Below are 15,023 nucleotides of genomic sequence, written 5' to 3' on the forward strand. Positions count from 1 at the left end.
GAATATCTTGACCTTTTTTGGTTTTTACAATACAGTATGTATTGTGCTATAGCCAAACATAGATTTTGGGTGGAAGTAGATAATTAGAAGTCAATTAGAGCTGTAATTAGGTAAGTGGAATGTCCCTTCAGCATTCTTGACTGTATTTTCCTTCAGACTGAAGGAGATGTGGATATAAGATGGAGGCATTGTGAAGGTTTGAGGTTCCTTTGCAAGCAAAATCTAGTGTAGAGAGAGTAAATAAATGTGCATTTTCTCTGGATCATTTTTTGACTGTATTTTCCAATATTGAAGAAGTTGCTTCAATCAGGAACTTTACATTGACCTTGAAACCTTTGGTATCTCAGCAGTAAGAGCTGGGAGGGAAAGCACACACCCAACACCCAGTGCCCCCCAAGCTTTGCCCCTTTTCCTTGTGGCTAAAATGTAAAAAGAAGAGCTCAGTGTTTATTCCTCCACTGGTTCCATTCTCAGTGGCCTCGTTTTGAAGGCTGGTGCTGCTCTCTCTTAGCTTCCAGCCCAAGAGGAATGTGAATCTTAATTTATGCCATATTTTTGTAAAATCCATTTAGCACCTCAGGAAGGTTTTTGCCAATATTCTCTTGAGAAGGTGGCAGTGATGTGGTACTGAGTTCACTCCTCAACACAGTGATAACTCATTTATTGCTGAAGAGCTGCTTCAACATGTACAGTGCAGAAATCTGTCTTGGGGATGACATTGCACATAAATCATAGCAGAGTGTGTCAACTTCTTTTGGCACACAATGAGATTTAGGGAGCACTCAATCAGCAATTAAAACAAGGATCACGTAATACCCGTAAAAAATAAGAGCAGTGACACTGATGCATTTGTGCCTGGTAGTTATGATGGTTGACTTTAGTTACTTGTCAAACAAAATACAGTTCAAGCAAAGCTGAAAAGTCTGCACAAACCAGTGGAGGCTTCAGCGTGGATCTATAACCCCAAGCAACTTTCAGACAGTGTTTGGAATGCTTGTGAACAGGATTGTGGGGCACTGGCTGTGCTTCCATGCACAAGGCACGTGGCACATGCTGTCTGCTCTGACAATCAGGAGAGGACAATCAGGACACATTTCAGGGCAGGATATTGACTCCAGGAGGCATCTGCATGTGGCACTTGGGGATGTGGTTTAGGGGTGATGATGCTGATGTTGGGGTGATGATGGGACTGGATGATCTTGAAGGTCTTTGCCAACGTTGATGACTCTGGGATTCGGTGATTCTGGGATTTGGTGATTCTGGGATTCATTTGGCCATTTCCTGGTGACTGGGTGCTCATTGATGGTTCATGGGCACTGATGTTTGGGGTAGCATTAAGCCATTTAGTGACATCTGAAAGGCATCGAATTTGGATGTTCTCAGGCAGCTCCATCCACTGTGAGAACAATAAAGTTTTGAGTGGGGACCATCAGGAGACTCTGTTTGCTGCCCTGATTCAAACTGAGACATGAAAGGTGCAGCCCTCCACATGAAACCCTGGTTTAGATGGCCTAGGAGTTCAAGTGGCCAGGGAAACACTGAATCCATCACAGGCACACAGCATAAAATTGAAATAGTTATGTTTTTAAACCAGTTGTCCCTGGACAATATAAAAACTCAGTTACAGTGGCTTCTACCTGCATCAATAGCTGCACACACATTCTTGGAAAATACAAAGAGAGAATCTAGAGGTAAAAATGATTTAGAGCTATTCTCCCTATGTTAGAGTGTAGTGGTTTAGTTCACATTTCTCCTTAACTAAAAACCAAGCTGTGCTAAACCACGACATGGAGGAATATTCAGCAATCTAAAAACGGCTTGGTGAAGGCAAACTTCTGTTTGAACAGGGCTTCTCAGTGTATTGTGATGGCCACGTCTTGTGTATGCAGGAACTGATCAAAGGCTGCTGAAGTTTTACCTTAAATTGTGGATTTTCAATCCATGATTTAATTTTATGGCAATATATTCAAACACAGTAAAAGATTTCCCAGACAAAAAGCGTTTTCCTTTTACATTCATAACCTTCCCTGTTAGCTGCATAATACAAGTTATTTTCACTAAAGGTGTCCCTGGATATATTCTAATAAAGTTTAATCACCACTGATGCCAGTATATTGCCTAATAAGCATTGTAGTGCTCTCTCATTATATTTCTTGTCAAGTAGGAGAAATCAGATGTTAACTCCTTTAGATGTTTGCAGGTTAGTGCTGAATCAAACAATTTCCTCAGAAACCACCTGCCTTCCTGCCACTGCAGCTTCTAAGCCCAGAAAGTTGTGTTTCTCAGTTGGCTTTCCCTGCCTGCATATGGGAAACATTCCCAAAGACTTTTCGTCTTTATTCTTCAGGACTTTATAGTGAGAAATAGGGGGTAAAAAAAACCCAGGAGGAAAAGAAGTTATCCTGAGAATTTTTTTCCATAGTGAAGGATGGAGGTCATGAAGGGGTGGACTCCAGAAAATTGCTTCTTTCTCCCTGGATAATCAGGACATGTGAGCAAAAGTCCTTGCAGTGCTTTTTTAGAGGTCAGGAAGAAGGAAGGAAAATCCAAGTCCTCCCTGAGGAGCAAGAAGTGCATCTACTGGTAGAAAAACTGCAGATTGAAGACCTAAAACCTTATCTATTCCCGTGTCTCTAAGGGTAATGGCTTCAAATTTGATCCCTTCTGTTCCATATGTAAAAAAGTTACAATTTTAAAGGATTTGGGAGATTGAGGGAGACTTCATATCACAGGCTTTGCTTCCTCAGGATTTGTTACCCATGGACCCAGCTGGGTACAAACCTGAAATCCCTGGTGTGTGTTGTTGTAAAGGGTGACAACAGGAAAACACTGAGCTCAGCTTTTGGCCATTCAAACTCTTTGAATCAGAAACTAATGCAGAGTGTCCACAGAAGATAAATGCTGCCCAGTAACTGCACTGATCAATTCACAACCTCAACAAAAGGTTTGGCAAAGAAGAAAGGAGGAAAATCAAAGGTGTGCACAAGACATTTAAAAAATGATGAGTAACGAAGTAAATTATTGAGCTGAGGGAAAAATTACCAGCTACTGGGAGAGGAGGCCAGGAGCATCAGTCAGAGGTGCTGGAAGGTCTTCATTGTGATTATATTAACTGAGAAAAGGTCAATTGAGAGCAGAGGTGCAGGTTTCTGTTTAATTGCAAATGTAGTTCCTGTCAGAGATGGGAGAAGTGTGATCCTTGCTCCCAGTACCGGGGCTGAGCTGCCAGAAAAATGGGTTTTAGGGAGCAACATCCTACTCAGGGAACAGTTCCTCATTCCCTGACCCACAGTGCTCCTTCCAAAACCCAAGCACAGGGAGGGGGATCCCCTGCCCAGGGTTTTGCAGATTTTGGGGCAGCCCCACAGACAGCTGTGCCTGAACAAGGGCCACAGGGCCAGTTCTGCCAGGTCCTGAGTGCCACCTCCAAGGATCTCCGTTTTCCAAGCTCCCACAGAAGGAGCTCTAAGGACTAAGCAGCTTGCAGGATTGGACAATTTCCTAGACAAGCTTCATAATTAGCCCATTTAATACGCCATAAACATCTCTGATAAATCAGGAGCCCATTCCATAAGAGGGTGTGAATGCTCATTTCCAATGGGCTGGATTCATTCCTGCTGTGACTCCAGCACAGCTCCAGGAAGCTTCCACAGCCTCGCTGCTCCTTTCCAATCCAGGGTGAGTCATGGCTGCCTTAATGGGGAAGGATCTATTTTTCTCCTTAACTACTCCAAATGACACTCTATAAACTGGAAATATTATTTAGTTGTGGTTGTGGTTTTATACTGAGAAGGAAATGAATGATGAATTGCAGCTCCATTTATTGCCCCATATAGAACTGCTCTGACTCTGAGGGTTGTTGGAAAGAAAAATTAGGCAATCGAAATTGAATTAAAAGGTCAATAAATAGAAATATAAATCAATGAAAGCAAACAATTTTGCCCCTGCTGATGAAATGTGCTGCAGATATGTCATGTTATGATATCCATCAGTTAGCATATCTTGATTAAGAGAGCAATAAATATTGATGATGCAGATAGAAAAATGGCAGGTGCAGTTTGCAGGTTTTTTTCCAAATGTCTCTGGGAGAAGGGGAGGAGTGAAGGCATTTGGGTGGGATTAACCCATGAAGAAACAAGGGGGAGTTTCCAGGCTGCATTGATGGGCAGGGAAATGTGGTGAGTGTCCAGAAAGTTGATGGGAGGGAACTGGTTTGCTACATAAAGTAATAGTGTATCCGAATTATTTTGAGGGTATCCAGAACTTACGGGGTGGGTGTTTTTCCTGTCAATGAAGTGAATTTGGAATGAAAATTAAAAACTAAGGGCAGGGGGGGAAATAACCTTCAGAACCAGAAAGCTGTGCCTCCCTGATTTTTTGTTCTGTTTTTGTTAGCCCAGTGTGTGATGCATGCAGCCACATTTGGGAGTACTCCTACCACATTAATGTCAGCAGTCTGTTCTAATGCAGTTAGACTTGACTTTCTTTTGGCTGGCTAATACCAAGCCTTCAGTTTATCACACACTTCCACAGCATCAGTGTCTGAGGAGCTGCCATGTGTCAAGGCAGTGTTGAGATCAGAGTCCTGTTTCGTAGTGCCAGATGTGTGCTCATCATTCACATCACTGATATCACATGGGTTGCAGAACTGACTGAAACATGCTTGTAAGAGCAGAAATCCTTCTTTCATTGACTGAAGATCAGTATTCAAAGCACCACTGAAGGATTCAACCCTGAAACCAGCTGATACACACTCCATTTACCTTCTGATTCATCCGTGTGTTGCTAGCTCTCTTTTGGTCTGGCTGAAGAGCTGCAAGAGATGAAAAGGTCTGTGCTGCATCTGTTTCCTCAACCAAACCAACAAACTCTCTGAAGCTTTTCCCAGTATAATAATCCTTTTATAGTAATCCCTGTGAAAAGGCACCCAGGGCAGGTGATAAATCAACAGGCAGGCTTTGAAGCATGTGACTGTCAGATATCCCTGGTTAACTGGATGCCAAGCTGACAGTACAAAGAGATGTAAAACTGTAGAAAAGAAAAGTTAGTGCATCCTTCCTGATGGGGGGAACCACCTCAGAAACTCACCCCTGTGATGTTGTGCTGGTGCAGCAAGCCACTGGAGATGGTTTGTTTTTCCCTTCATTCTGTAGGATGTAATGAATTATGAAGCCATTTTTCCTCACACTGGGACTGGCAGGACTAGCAGAGCACTGACTTAATCTAAAGAGGAAACAAGTTTGAAATCAAAACCAAGCAGGAGCTCCAGCAGATATATATATAAATATATATAAATATACGTAAATATAAAAAAATATATATAAATACAAAATATATAAATAGATATAAATACGAAATGGTTTTCGTGGTCCTGCTCCTCTGCATTATTATTTGTAATGTGTTGTATGAGATCTTCCATAGCAGCACAAAATGAGTTTTAGGTCAGTGACCAGGAGCCAGCAGCCTCCATTTCAGTGAAGTGCAACCTCAGGAAGGCTCTGCTGCTTCAGAGAAAGCTTCCCAGAAATGGGACAGCACACAGCATGAGTTGATTGAAATTCATGAAATTATTCATTAATTGATGCCAGAGCACAGTAAGCATGAAATAGAAGTAATTCTAAAGCAAATAACTATGAGAGATGCAGCAGGGCAAGGGTGAACCCTCATGGACATCATCCCCACTGTGGGAGCAAACTCTGCTCAGTTCCTGCTTTGGTGGTGAGGAGAAGTGCCATGACAGGACTGGGGATGGATGGCTCATTCTTGAAAATGAGATTTTTAAAGAAAAAGAGGCCTGTTGGGGTTACCCTTTCACCAGTGCTCTCACAGGGCAGCCTGGGTCCAGCTGGTGCTTGTCCTCTGGCTCCCTGCTGTTCAGAATCATGTGCAAACCTAAATCAGAGAATCTCAGAATGGTTTGGGGTGGAAGGGACCTCAAAGATCATCCACCCCTGCCATGGGCAGGGACACCTTCTGCTGTCCCAGCTCCTGGGCTGCTCCAAGTCCCAGTGTCCAACCTGCCCTTGGGCACTGCCAGGGATCCAGGGGCAGCCCCAGCTGCTCTGGGCACCCTGTGCCAGGGCCTCATCATCCTCACAGTCAAAAATTTCATCCCAATCTCCCATCCAGCCCTGCCCTCTGGCACTGGGAAGCCATTCCCTGGCTCCTGGCCCTCCAGCCCTTGGGAATTGTCTCTCTCCAGCTTTCCTGCAGCTCCTTCACGCCCTGCAAGGCCACACTGAGCTCAGCCCAAAGCTTCTCCTCTCCAGGCTGAACAATCCCAGCTCTCGCAGCCTTTCCCCCCAGCAGAGCTGCTCCATCCCTCTGCTCATCCTGGTGCCTCCTCTGGCCTCTCTCCAGCAGCTCCACGTCCTCCCTGGGCTGGTCCCAGGGCTGGGGCAGCTCTGCAGGTGGGCTCTCACCTGAGCACAGGGGCACAGGGACACCATCCCCTCCCTAAATCTCCTGTAGCATTGCCTCCAAATGGCCCCAAAAATGCCTCTTTCCACTTTCCTTTTCCAACACTGCTGGATTAACTTTGTGATTAATGTCTTTTTACCTTTAGCAAATCTGGTGCAATAGGGTATTTTTCTGCAGCAAGTTCTGGGAAATACTCTCACCTCAGTATTTCACTAAACATGGGATTCAAACCATGACCTATTTCAGGGAGTTTTAGAGACTGTGTGCTCTGGGGCCCCCTGTGAAACTTCCTGGTTACTCAGTATGCTTCTGGTTCAGTATCCTTTATTCTCACAGACCACAGTATCTGGGATTATTTGCTTTCCACAAACATAACATTTGCCTTTGACTTTTTTTTTCAGATTTTTTTTTCTATTCTATTTGTAAATTTGTTATTTTAGGGGGAGTGGTAGTAGAGAGCTCCCTGCTCAGCACCACTGAGGTCTTTGGGCTGAGATGCAAGAAATTAAGTGCAGCAGAGGGATCTTAGAAAAGGTCCTTGAGCAGAGCCAGGCAATCCTGTTACTCCCCAAAGTACCTCTCCTCTCTGCAAAAATAAACAGTAAAGAAGGGTAAATTTAGAAAACAGCAGCATGTTCTAGCAACCAGAAGGAATGGGAGGGAGGAGAAAGAGAGTTGTGTTTAAAACAGAAGGCAGCTGTCTTGTGAAATGTTTCTAGGATAGTTAAATTTATCCCACAGTTTTCCTTGTGGTGCTGGGACTCATTAAATACCAGAGACATGTTGTCCACATTTGTTATCTAACATTTGCCTCTGTGTGTTATTCAATAATGTATATGTACCAAATGCATTATTGAAGATGTTTAATACTGGAAGAATACCAGAGCAATACAGACTGTGCATGATTAATGCTCCAGAAACAAACCTCAGAAGATTGCTCCGTAGTTAGAGAACCACGTTTGCTTGATAAAAGATTTCACTGAGAAAAAACAGTGGCATTTCCATTAATTTCCAAGGGCTTGAGACCAGGTGAGGAGTTGCAGAAGGTGTTGCTACTGCATTTAAATATCCAGAGTTTATGTTACTTGGATGCATTTGAGAGAGAATTTTTCCTTGTCTTTTCCTCTCCACTGATGTTTTGTAAAAGCACACAAGTAATTAGGACTAGAGATGCACTGCACTTGTTTCAGATGAGGAAAAGCTTTCCAAGACTGCTGAGCATTTGCCCATCTCTGATCCCACCAGGGGCAGTTTGAGAACAGGCTGCAGTCAGTGGAAGTGGAATCCTGCCAGTCTTGGGAAGTTTAAAAAAAAGCCTGTCTTGAATAAACACTGAGATGTTGAGAGTGATCTTCCAGCCACGGGAAAGGCTGGTGTGCTGATTGCTGCGATTTCTAATGGATTTGGAAAGCAAGTGTTCAGATTTTTTACAGCTTAACAGGTATTTCCTTTAAGACAACCAGAGGAGAAACACCCAACATCACCTTTTGCTTAAAAGCATGCAGACTGCAGAGGCCACAAGAAGTTTTTGGGCAGCCTAAGATCAGATCATGAATTCCCAGAGCTGCTAGCAGCGTGTTGCATGCGAAGCTTTTGTTTCATTCTGCTTCTCGTGCTTTCCTTTGTGCTTGGATTTTGAGTGGGTTGCTGATGATAGATCTCATTTTGCTGTAATGCTCTGGGGTGAGGGCTTGGCAGGTAACCTCCTGAGACCCGTTGTGGGACTGCTTTTCCAGGATCTCTTTTAGTTCTGTAACTGTTTCTGCTCTCCCCTAGGTGCGACCTCAAAGACGTACTGATTATCTGATCAGCCCAAAGAAGATCAGGAATGTGACACTCGTGTAGGATGTACTTCTCCAAGATATTTCTCTAGCAGTTGCATTTTTACACGTTTGGATGCCTTCCTGCAATGGAGAAAAGTTAAAAGCAGTTCTCTCAGTTTAAGTTATAACTTATAAGTTATTTTTCTTTTTTTTTTTTTTCCCCTCATACAATGAAATAAAATTGCAACCTTTATAATGCAGCGTGTGATATCTCAGCAAAATAATGGACATGAATGACATAAATGGACAGCCTTAACTTCCAAGACAATGAGTTTGATGGGACTGTGGAAGAAGAATCCACATTTTGGGTCCCAAGGAAATCAGCAAAACTCCTGTCAGACAGGAATGTTATGTTACAGCAAGATCAAGGACTGGAAATGCAAGATATTTATTATTTCAGAAAAACTGGTGAATAATAGTAATAATAATAATGGTTAATATAATATCTACGCTTTTTAATGTATTTTATGTACAGCTGATCATCTTGAGCTCTCAGATCAACAACATTTTTCCATTCCTATTCTGTAATAAAATCAAGGCAAGTTTTCATGAGGGCTGCTTCAAAATTTCTAACAAAACTCTCTTTGGATCAGAAGTGACATTTCTCCATTTCAATACATTATTTTATAAGAGCTATTTGCCTTAAATCTGATGTTCCATTTCAAAATAAAACCCAATCACCCATGTGCCAAAAAAAATCCTTTTTTAAAAAAAATGAAATTCAGAAGTCTTAAGCTGAAAAATGTAGATTTGAAACTCTTGACTCTGAAGAGTTGCTTGAATGTTTTATGTCTCTGTTCTACTTGTGGGCCAAGTTGTGTCACAGCAATGGTGGCTGCTGGAATTCAGTTTGAACAGTGTTTTTTCCTCAGGGATAGAGTTGATAATGACCATGGGAAATGCTTTAACAAAGCAGCTTCTCAGCAGAGCAGATCCAGCACATGAACCATATCTAAAATTAATGAAATATTTTGTCTGAAATTTTATATTTCATAATAAAAAAGTTCAAGCTTAATATTTTTTTTTCTTTTACAAAAAGGCAAACCTCTTGCAGAAAAACAAGTTATTTTCAGTGTACTCTTCTTTCTACCCACTCAAAGAATTCTGAATTATTCAGTGTGCCTCGTGGTAATCTTTGGTATGAACCGACGCAGGTGCTCTTGAAAGAAGCTCCTGCTTAGAATCACTTCCAGTGACACTCTGTGCAACAAAACTGAGGAATTTGAAACCTGAACTCAGGAAGGAAAAGTTGTTTTGCACGTTTAGCGTTTGGCACCTCCTTAACTCGTGCCAGATTTTGCACTGCTGGTGGCATTTTCAGCCAGTCTGTCAGAACTGGCAGGGTCTGCCATGTGCTGTTTGTACACAAAGCTGTTTCGAGTTCTGACCATCTACAGCCTTTCTATCTTGTTTGCCTAAGGAGGAGCTTTGAAATGAATTTTGTAGTGTTATACAGACAAAAATATAAGCAATTTACATTGTGGCATATTGAAATTGTCCTTCAAAATATCCTTGTTTTGAATTAAACACTCGTGGAGAAAAACATCTACCTCATTCTGATACAAGTATTCCTATTGCTGACATTGCCTTGTTACCCCTGTGGCTGAGTGCAACCTGAACACAAACAAAAATCCACTTCATTAGAGGAATGTCCATTGCATGGGAGAGGGAGGCCCAGGGTAACAGCAGCCTGTGACTTGAGGGGTAAAAACCACGGAGCTTTGGCTTTCTGTGCATGTGCATTGTTAACAAGGCCTCCTGGTTGTCAGAAAAATAAAACCTGTAAACTGTATGGAGACAGGGGTTCCCCAGCAGAAAATGTTGATTCATTGGGATGTATTTTGCAAAGGGATCAAGCTGTACTCCTTTGTTTATCTCCAAGCCCTTGTTTCCAAGCTTAGCTTCGATATTATTTGGTGTCAGAGTAAAGCAGCCAACCTAGAACTGAAGAAAACCTTTTCTCCAGTTAATCTGTATCCTTCCACATTAATCAAACAAATTTCTGTGTTGATGCCATGGGCCAGAAGACACAAACTTGAGACTGTGTCAGCAACAAGGAGATTTCTGTGCTGGGGAGTCCCCCCTAAGATTCCCAGGCTGTGCTGCCTGGTGCTCGAGGCTATTCAGAGGATGCCAGCAGTGCTCCAAAAATTGGTTAGCAGGCTGTGGCTGGGCAAAGGCGCTTCCTGGCACTCCTGATGAATGAACAATCTGAGAAGAGAAGGTTGGAGACCTCACAGCAGCCTTCCAGTATCTGAAGAGAGGCTACAAGGAATCTGGGAAGGGATGCTTCATCAGGAACTGTAATGAGAGGACAAGGGGAATGGCTTTAAACTGACAGAGAGTAGGGTTATAAGGGATATTGGGAAGGAATTCTTCCCTGTGAGGATGGTGAGGCACTTGGAACTGGTTGCCCAGAGCAGCTGTTGCTGCCCCTGGATCCCTGGAAGTGTCCAAGGCCAAGTTGGACAGGGCTTGGAGCCACTTGGGATAGTGGAAGCCCATGGCAGGGACTGGAAGTGGATGATCTTTAAAGTCCCTTCAAACTCAAACTGTTTAAGGATTTTAAGTGAGGCTCAAACCTGGGAACCACGTGGGAGCCCCTTCCCTGCTGACAGCTCCAAGCTGTCTCAGTCAGACATCCCAGGCACAGCCCAGACAGGTCACCCTCCAGCTGTGCATCCTGCCTGGCAGCTGGAAAAGTGCTCCAAGGTGCCATGCTCACCTCAGGGACCACCAGCCAGCAGGAAAATGCCCGTGCACATCCCACAGCAGCAGGAGGAATTAACACCTCCCTGACTGCACCTCTCACCGACTCAAACAAACCAAGATTTTTGCACAAACAGGTACCAACCACAGCCACGGAAACGTGCACATTACCCAGAGTCTGGAGCTCTTTTCCCTTCCTGCCAGCTACAAGAATGCATCCCACACAGCTATGGAACACTCCTAACAGCGTTGGCATGAGGTTAAAAAATTCTCATCGTGTCCTTGGAATTTATGGTTGGGGGCATTTATTTCCTTCCAGATTTGTTTTCTTCGGGCATGTTGTACAGCCTGTATATCATCTCCAGTACTAGCTGTTACTTATGTTTGCAAATAGAGCTCCACAAATAACAATACATAAAATACAGAGACAATTTTCAGCTCACAGGGAATATAAAATATGCAGGCACTTTCAGAAGGCACAGTAGACTAAAAATATTGAATTTCAGGCACTTTATGGAGACACCAATCTTTTGTACACATGCATATTGATTTATAATTATGACTTGAGGGACATTTCAGTAATCTAGAAGTATCCAGCTTTTTACAGCTCATAGACTGTGCACAGTTTGATAATATAAAACCCTTCCACGTTTCCTTACAAAATGTTCTAATTTGAATTCTGTGCTTGTATATGCAGGGAAAAAATGCATTGAAGATAAACAGTTTTTCATGCCACAGTAAGGTTTCCTAAACTTATCTCACCAGTTTTGTATTTCACAGAAAATTCAGGCTACCTTTAATACAAAGCCACTTAAAAATAACACTTGGCTCCATGTGGAGGTTTCTTGTTTCAACAAAATGCACCTCAGGTTTGTGTGGGCTGAGTGGAATCAACAGATGAACTCTTACTGAAGAGTACTCACAATATTGACTGAACATTTGGTTTCTTACTGATCTGATTGAACAGAGCTTCTATTTGCAATATCTATTTGGTAGAATGTACGATGTGGGGTGCTGCTATCTTAAAACGCAGCATTTTTGAGGATTTGGGCCTCCCAGTGACAAAGATGGGAATAGCTCTTTGGTTACAGAGCTCACCATCCCTTTCCTCAAAAGGATCCTGCATGAGGCAGGAAAGACAGAGCTTGCTACCAAATTCCCCAGCAGAAGCTCATGGAAAACCAGAATATGGTCTCCTTAAAGTGTCAGGGATAACTCATCCTCTCAATTCTCCACTCCATCTAAAGTGGGGACATGGGGCCCACCCCAAGTCTCCCTCTCTCTGAGTTTCTCTAAATCCCACACCCACATTCCCAACAATATCATGGAATTAATCCACTGGCCTCATGGTAACTGTATAAGTAAAACTGAACAAGCAGGATAGACCAAAGTGGGCTCATATTTTCAAGCTATAATAAACCCCAACAACCTCAGCTGCCAAGGGGAGAACACTGCTCCCCAAACACCTTTGGCATCTCAGTACTTTTCATCCCAACAGCCTCCAAAACCCCTCCTAAAGATGAGGCTGAGCATTGAAATTCATAAAGCCACTTGATCTGGAGGAGCATGCTCTCGGCAGATGTGACTTTTATGATTACTCTCCTCCCACTCACCACGATTGACTCTTGTTCCCCAGGCTATAAACTACCTGCCTCTTCCTCCCCCCAGGTGACAAGCAGCTTCATTTAACTTTAACTTTCTCTGTCTCTCATTTTCCGCCCTCTTCCCCATCCTTTCTTCTCTGCAGCTCCCAAATTCATTTCCTTTAAACAAAGGCCTAATTGATACATACCTAATTAACATCTGAGCGTTTGTTCTCACCTTGTACTCAGCTCTGAAAATTGTTGCTTCTATTTCAGACCTGAATAAGGGCTTGCATACCTGAAAGTTTGCCTGATATTTCCAGCAATGCTAGTTGATCCAGTAAAACACACACTGGTGGCTGTGTATTCCCATCATCCCATACACCAGGACTTCAGGAGGACACTGTGCACACCTTGGCGACTGTTCTGAACTGCTGCTGGGAAAAAAAAGAGAAAGAAATGGAAGCCAAATCAGTTCTGCATTAATATGTCTGCACCAAACCTCCTCAGCCAGCAGGAAAGTTCTCCATGTTGTTGGAAAGGTGGGATTTGACAGGAGTGTTCTACACTACTGCAGTTTGTAGCTCTGTGTGAGAGTTCTGCCCTTCTGCCCTGAGGAATTCAGTTTTCTCTTACCCATTCCTCACCCTGCTCTCTCTTCTTTGGAAGGTGCAGGTTGCTGTCGACTCCTTCCCATTATCCTGGAAATTGTGGATTATTTATGCTAGATTAGCACAGATAGTTATTTAAATGATGCATCTTTGCAGGCTCAGAGGAATATTGCAATGGGCTACTCCTTTCCAGCTCAGAGAATCAATGTTTGGGAGCTCCCAGCATCATTTGGCATTAGCTCTGATAGCAGAGTTCATGTCACACAGATGTTATTTATATTGTTTATTTTCCCCTGTGCTATGATCACTCCCTCAAATGAGGCTTACACCAAGTGCTTTTTAAAAAAAACTCATGTTCCAGCGAAATGCTCCGCTTGGTTTTGTTTTGGGGGAAGAATGCCAAAATCGAGGGAAAACAATACTGGGAGGTTTTTATTAGAGGAGTCAACCAGATCCATCTCAGCCCTGCCACCCACTCATTAGCTTCCCATCAAAAGGGCCCAGGGACTGCTCCAACCTTGGATCAGCTCCTCTGTGCTATTGATTCCCTTAATCCCAGTGACCTTCCCATCAGATACTGGTGCTGTGGGCTCAGGTCTTACTTGAGCCGTGCTTTCCTGCACCCTGGCTCTCTCCACTGCAAACAGCACCCGTTTCACACCTCCTGTGGAAGGATGAAGGAGACTCGTGGCTCAGCCCTGCTGCCCCACAGCTGACACTCTTCCAGAGACGCTGCCAGGATGGATTTTCCTTTCCCAGCAGAGCAAGGATTCACATGGGGCTACAATCTGCCAGATGCTGGGACTATTCCATGGCACAGGGTTTCATTTAGGTGTCACCCTACTGACAGACAGTGAATCCTCCTTGATGAACACTGCTCCCTTTAGGTTTGCCTCTTGCATGTTGCAGCACTTATGCAGAAGCCTGATCTTCCTGACAAATCTGATCCACATTGGAATTGTGTTGGGGAAAGAATCCCTGCTTGAAAATTAGCATTATGTTGTGATATTTTTCAGTATAAAGCAATTACACACATTCAAACTGTGCAAAACACTGGCACTGGTTGTCCAGAGCAGCTGTGGCTGCCCCTGGATCCCTGGCAGTGTCCAAGGCCAGGCTGGACATTGGGGCTTGGAGCAACCTGGGATAGTGGAAGGTGTCCCTGCCCATGGCAGGGGGTTGGAACTGGTTGATCTTTAAGGTCCCTTCCAACCCAAACCATTCTGTGATCCTATGATTCTAAAACAGAGACTGTTCTGTTAAAATGCCAGCAAATTTAGTAACATTTTTTGTGTTTCTTAATCTTGGAAATTTGCAAGTCTGTTCCCTGATACTCTAAAAACATCCTCATGAAGATTTAAGCTTGTCAGCCAAGCCCTCTGATGCTGCCTGAGCTCAGAAAACACTTTAAATTTGATCACTGCTTCCCCATCTCCATTTGCAAAATGAAAACAAAAAGGTAGCGAACAGGGAAGCAGTGCCTGTGCCGAGCCATCAAAATTCACTGGAGAGGCATCTGAGCTGGCAGAGGAACAGTTAGTTTCCCCTACTCCTTTTATCCATTGCCAGAGCACAGGACAAACACAGAGCGACTGGGATGGGGCTGCTGCTCACCAGGAGTGCTCACACTGCTGTGCTGGGTGGAGGGGAGCAAGGACTTGGGAGAACAGCTGGAACTGCTACACAGTTTAAAAGAAAATCAACCATTTTCCCCATAACTTATATATGATGGTTACATCATGGATTCTGTCATGCTGCTTGCTACTAATATTAATTGTTGATTATTTACCCTTCCCTGTGAGGGTGGGGAGGCCCTGGCATAGGGTGCTCAGAGGAGCTGTGGCTGCCCCTGGATCCCTGGAAGTGTCCAAGGCCAG

General features: G+C 43.6%; 1 protein-coding gene across 2 annotated transcripts in view; it reads left to right on the forward strand.

Annotated features, from left to right (window-relative positions):
- Positions 1-14,272, forward strand: part of IGSF5 (immunoglobulin superfamily member 5) — a 32,880-nt gene extending 18,608 nt beyond the window's left edge. The window contains exon 9 of one of the 2 annotated variants that reach the window (XM_042033362.1): positions 12,812-14,272. In XM_042033362.1, the coding sequence (XP_041889296.1) occupies positions 12,812-12,817 (6 nt within the window). In that variant the 3' untranslated portion in view covers positions 12,818-14,272. Of the gene's footprint in view, positions 1-8,196; positions 9,789-12,811 lie in introns of those variants that run through there. The other variant, XM_042033352.1, reaches the window with a different exon arrangement.
- The last annotated feature ends 751 nt before the right edge of the window (positions 14,273-15,023 follow it).

Source organism: Corvus kubaryi, unplaced genomic scaffold, assembly GCF_017639235.1.
Source record: "Corvus kubaryi isolate FWS band 111438036 unplaced genomic scaffold, C.kubaryi_AGA036_p1.0 133, whole genome shotgun sequence".
Classification (NCBI taxonomy): domain Eukaryota; kingdom Metazoa; phylum Chordata; class Aves; order Passeriformes; family Corvidae; genus Corvus; species Corvus kubaryi.